The sequence below is a fragment of the Rhinolophus hipposideros genome (assembly GCF_964194185.1).
Source record: "Rhinolophus hipposideros genome assembly, chromosome: 4".
NCBI classification, from domain to species: Eukaryota; Metazoa; Chordata; class Mammalia; order Chiroptera; family Rhinolophidae; genus Rhinolophus; species Rhinolophus hipposideros.
In genome coordinates, this window is record NC_138050.1 from 18,668,593 (window position 1) to 18,674,592 (window position 6,000).

A 6,000-nucleotide genomic window follows, 5' to 3' on the forward strand; every position below is an offset into this window, starting at 1 on the left:
GATTTTCTATGGTTTGAAAGTGATATACCTAGGTGTTGTTTTTGGCACTTACCTACTTGTTTTTCTCTGAGCTTCGTAGATCTGTGTTTTTGTGTCTGACATTAATTTTGGGAAATTTTCAGTGATTATTGTTTCAAATATTTCTTCTGTTTCTGTCTTCTCCTTCTAGTATTCTCATTATGCATATGTTACACCTTATGTTGTCCCACAATCGTTGGATATTCTGTTTTCTGTAGTCTTTGTTCTTTTTGCTTTTCAGTTTTCAAGGATTCAATTGATACATCTTCCAGCTCAGAGATTCTTTTCTCAGTTGTATCCAGTCTACTAATAAGCCCATCAGAGGCATTCTTCATTTATGTTACAGTGTTTTATTTGTAATCTCCAGCATTTCTTTTTGGTTCTTTCTTAGGATTTCCATCTCTCCTCTTACATTGTCCATCTGTTCTTGCATGCTGTATACTTTATCCATTAGAGTCCTTAACATGTTACTCATAGTTGTTTTAAATTCCCGGTCTGATAAGTGCAGCTTCCCTGCCATGTGTGGTGCTGATTTGTGATTTTTGCCTTTTAGTGTGCCTTGTAATTTTTTCTTGACAGCCAAACATGAAATGACATGATGTACCAGGTAAAAGGAACTGCTGTAAATAGATCTTTAGTAATGTGTTGGTGAGGTGTAGGAGGAGAGTAAGCATTCTATGGTCCATTGGTTAGGCTTCAGTTTTGTAGGGAGCCTGTGCTGCTGGACTGTGAGCTTCACAAATGTTTCTCAGTTTTTTTCTCCCACTTTAGGGAGGACGAGATGGCTAGAGTGGGCTGGAGTTGAGTATTTCCCTTCCCCTGATCAGTTAGGCTTTGATTAACTGGTTAACTAGTTCCCCCTGAGGGCAGGCCTTGTTGAGAAGAGCAGAGCACTCTGGCATATTTCAAAACAAATTTCAGTCTGTTCAGCTTTTTACTTATTAGGACCATGTAGCAACTCCCAAGCTCTTTGCATGTGGAAAGAGAAACCAGAAGTCCAGTGATTTTTTGTTAAGTTTAAGAAAATGTTTATGACCTGGAATAGAAAGGATACCTTATGCCACACTCAAATAATGCTGACCATAAAAGAAAAGATGAGAAAATAGAATACATTACAATTAAGGACTTTTCTTTCTCAAAAGACATTATAAAGTGAAAAGATCAGCCATACACTGGAAGAATATGTTTCCCACACATGGCAATGAATTAGTTTTCAGAACATACAAAGAACTCCTACAAATTGATAAGGAAAAAATATTTAATAGAGAACAGGTAAAAGATAGTTATAGATGTTTCACAACAGAAGAAACACAAATCTATAATAAACACATGAAAAAGTTCTTAAACTCATTAATAGTCAAGGAAATGCAAATTAAGATCACATTGAAACAATAGTTTATATCCATTAGAGTCACAAAGTTTGCCTGTACCACGTGCTGGTGAGGATATAGGTCATTAGGAATTTTTATATAGTGCTAGTTGGGCTGAAAATGTATACAACCACCTTAGAAAACAATTTAACATTATCTTTGTAAAGCTGAACATATGTATATTCCATGACTCCAATTTGACTTCTAAGTATATGCCCTAAAAAAACTCTTGCATATTGTATAAAAGACAGAGAGACACATAATTTATTGCAACATTGTTCTTAAAAGCAAAAACTGGAAATCACACAAGTGTTTATCTCTGGAGATTAGATAAAAATACTATAGTGTATTCCCACTGTGGAATATCATATAGTAATTAAAATAAATGAACTACATCTATATTCTTAACCATGGATGGATCTCAGAAATATAATGTCAAGTGAAAAGTTGCAGAAGACTAAATACATTAAGATACAATTTCTATGTAAAATTCAAAAGGCAGCCAGATAGTGTACTCGTATACTAATACGAGTATGTGGTAAAATTATTTTTAAGAAGCAATGGGATGATAAACACAGGATTCAGGATAGTGGTTACCTGTGAATGGGGGTAAAAAGAGGGATGGGATCATACGGGGAGCACAGAGGAAGTAGTAATGTTCTAGTTTTTGGGTTGGGTAATAGGTTCTTGAATAGTCATCTTATTATTATTAGGCTTTAAAACTCCCATACATATTATATGTATTCTTTTTTTATGTTTCAATGTTACATCATAAGATGAGAGAGAGTAGGCTTTCCAGATCTACCTCTGGAAGGCAAGATTGCACCGCGACCCAGGTGTCCTTATGACCAGGAAGACAGAGCCAAATAGAAGACAGGCTTGGAGGGCTGTCAGATCCCTGAAAAGACGGGAAGCAGGGGGCAGAAGGAAACTTGGCAGTGATGGATGTGTTCATCACCTTGACTGTGGTGGTGGTTTCTCAGAGGTATACTAATGTCAAAACTCATCAAATTGTACACTTTAAACACACACAACTTATTGTCCCAATAAAGCTATTAAAAGAGGTTAAAGCCAAGCTCTTCCCCCACTTGAATGATGAGCTAAGTCTGTCTTGCTTCCCATGGAGGAGTGTGGAAATGATGGAGCATTCCCTCATGCTCTCCCTGCCCCATAGACAGTTCCCTCCTCTCCTTGGAGGATAAGGAGGTGCATTTTCTTTCTTCCAGCCTAATAAAAATAATAAGCTTTCCTCAAAAAATGTTTGATGAATTGTTGCCCTTACACTGTTGAGAGAATCCAGTTTTTTAAAGGTCAGATACGGTATTACCTGAATGAGTTATCTAGAATCTGTTCTTCAACAGTGGAGAATTTTAAGGTAAACTAAAATGAATATTCCTTTTTAACTGAAGCCTTATTTTGATCTTACAATCTATATGACTTTAACAAATACCCATATACTCGAAGTGAAGTTTTCCTGACGTTAACTTATCCTTGAACTCTAGATGGTGTGGTAAGACCCAGCCTTTCGAAAGAAGAACACCACCAAAACAAGAAGCTGTGTCTTGGAAACCACTAAGAAGTCCTGTCTAAACTGGAGTGAAGACCTCAAGAATTTTTATTGCACTTTTAAAAGTCAGCCTTGTTAATTCAGAAAATAAGGATGGATTTTTGTGAAAAGTTGAAAAAAAGTTTTAAGAAAGCTAACTTATTACTACCATATGAATGATGTTAATGAGAATATTTTTATTTGAGGTTGGTGTGTTTTCCAGAATATAGTACTGTGTTCTTTTATTACACTAAATGAGGTAGCAATAATTGAATGAGACCAGTTTAATTGTTCATAGAGATTGATTTCTCCATGTGTTAGCTTTATATTAGCCAGTTTGAAAGAGGCTGGTTCACTGGAGGTCACATCTCATCAGACAATTACACACCTTCTAAGAAATATTAATTCCTTTGGATTATGACGATGACAGTAAATTGCTCCAGGGAAATGGCCACCTGGCCATTATTAAGAGTCAGTGTGTGAGTCACCAGAAGTTCACATTTGTACCCAAAGCTTTCTAATAATCAGAATTTACCTAATTAAGATTGACTCATAAAAATGAAGTTGATGGACCTGGTCTTCATTATTAAAAGTATATATTTTTTTAATGTAATTAATTTTTCTTAAAGCTTTCGATATGTAGAAGTCACAATGATTTGTTGGACTAGGGTGTTATGTCATTGATTTGGGGTAGCAATAGGAAAATGGTCTTCTGAGACATTATTACTGTTTGATAGCACTGATTTCTTGAAATCACTAACAATGAACCTTAAACTTGGTGTTGACCTTAAGAGAAAAATGTTTAGTCTGGAATATTGCAACTAGCTTTTTAGAATTCCATTCGGAAATGCTGCTCATTTTTCCCTCCATATAATTAACACAGAGGATCTCATGGCTTTGAATGCAAGGCCTTTTAAAAACATTTTAAAACCTTAAGAATATTGAAAGTAAACATATGGTCAGTTCATTCACAGTCCAAACTGCTCTTGGGGGAGCGTCATATTTTTCTTTTTGCTGAGAAACTTTCAGAAAATTAGTCCAAAGATGAAGGGCCCTGTTTTGTTTAGGGAGGGAGTTACAGTGGCCCCTGGTGTGCAGGCCTGGGGTGGGACATCCTGAGGAACGGCTCTCCTGGCTAGAGACGTAATCAGGCTTGCCTTTGCTATTGTCCCTTCCTTTCTATGACATCACATGGCTTCACGAGGCCTCCTACCAGTTTCTCAGAATTGCACAGGACAATCCAAATGTTAACCAGATGCCCCTGCTTGTACAGCAGGCCTTTTAGGGCTGCTGGGAGTTCAGAGTCAGCATACCAGGCAGTTGAGAACTGCGATCAACATTTTAACACAAGGTATAGGGTGTGGAATAGAGGGAGGGGAAGAGAGGTGCCTTTAGGGTTAACCAGTGGTTAAGTTGTTCTTTAATATTTATCAATAGAGAACATTGACATTTGCTTTCATCTCCCTTGTTGCTTTCATATATTAATTATATGTGTTTAAGTTTTTCTTGGATTTGTTGTTTTTTACTAATATGTCAACTACATCAAATATTTTATAAATCAGTAAATATTTTGCAAGACCCAAAAGCCCGGAATACTGCTAGATTTACGGATTTATGTGTCAAGTGTTAGGGAGGATATCAGAAGGGAGAAACATGCAAATGGAGAAAGCTATTATTAGGAAATGGAAAGTTGATATTTCCATAGCACTATTAAAATGGCCATGATAATGCCATTTTTCCTTCTATACAACTGGTCAGATTTCAACATTTATTGAGAGTTTATGTATAGTACCAGAAGGAAAGCTCTATGAGGGCAGGGATATGTGTGTGTGTGTGTGTGTGTGTGTGTGTGTGTGTGTGTGTATTACAATATATATTATATATTTTATGTATTATGTGATATATAATATGTTATATATGTATATTTATATATAATGTATACATATATATATATATATACATATATATATTTTTTTAACTGCTGAATCCAGTGCCTACAGCAGTTTCTGGCACATAATAGGCATTCAGTAAATATTTGTTGACTGATCAAATGATTACTGGATATTGGCTAGACCCTGAAGATGAGATGTGTAGGAAATGCTCCCTGACCTCAGAAGGTCACCATCCAGTGGAAGATCCAAGCATGTAATCAAGCCATAGAGACCGATTCTCAGAGTGGGGTCCCTGCCCCAGTAGCATCGCATCCTCTGGGCCCTTGTTAGAAATGAAGCTTCTTAGGGCTCACGCAGACCGCTGGACTCAGACTCCGGTGGGGCCTGGCTGTCTGTTCGCAGGCCCTCAGGTGCTTCCGATGGCCTTCAAGGTTGAGAACTGCCCTGTGGATGTAACTGTGGGAGCAGTGGGAGCACAGAAAAGGACAGGCATACACTTTGGGGCGTCCTGGAGAGACAGCCTTGGAGAAGTGGGGGTGCTTACAGTGGGTCCTGAAGAAACCCAGGGGGGTGTAGGCAAAAGTAGGGACGAGAGGAACTTCTGAGAGAAAGCAGTGGAGATAGATGGTCACACTGGGAAGCAGGAGAGGGCAGTGACCGGGGACGCACAGAGTGCTGAGCTGTCGCGGGAGCCCCTGGCTAACAATGGCAACTGACATCTAGGCATTCTCAGTCCAGAGAATGACTTTGTCCCTTGGCCTGAGAAATCAGGATTTGCACTGAAATAATAATACATCTTGGGAGGATAATAGTAAATTGATAATTTGTCAAGAATAGCCCTGCATCTGTTTACTGCCAAGGGACAACAGAATATGCCGACGTGAGGTGGGGTAAGCACGGGCCTGGTTCAAGCCACACGTGCCATATAGAGTACACACAGGTTTACATGTATTGTTTCGTTGTTTTACTGCTAAAGCTTTTCTGTGAGTTTTTCTTCCTCAGTTAGTTTGCAAAAATATACCCTTCTCTCATATACCTTCTTCATTTTATGCATGAACACATCTGCTTTTGGATCTGCCACAACACCTCGCTTTTGATGCACTTTAGCACAAATGGCTAAACACCAATTTTTTTTAAAGGTCTGATTTTGTCAACAATGACCACTCTGCATTTA

The 6,000-nt window shown here is 38.0% G+C and overlaps 1 protein-coding gene across 2 annotated transcripts in view; it reads left to right on the top strand.

Moving 5' to 3' along the window:
• The window catches only part of CDADC1 (cytidine and dCMP deaminase domain containing 1), a 45,233-nt gene extending 40,555 nt beyond the window's left edge, over positions 1–4,678 (top strand). For both annotated transcript variants that reach the window (XM_081046627.1, XM_081046628.1), the window contains one exon: positions 2,891–4,678. In XM_081046627.1, coding sequence (XP_080902753.1) covers positions 2,891–2,964 — 74 coding nt within the window. In that variant the 3' untranslated portion in view covers positions 2,965–4,678. The remainder of the gene's footprint in view (positions 1–2,890) is intronic.
• The last annotated feature ends 1,322 nt before the right edge of the window (positions 4,679–6,000 follow it).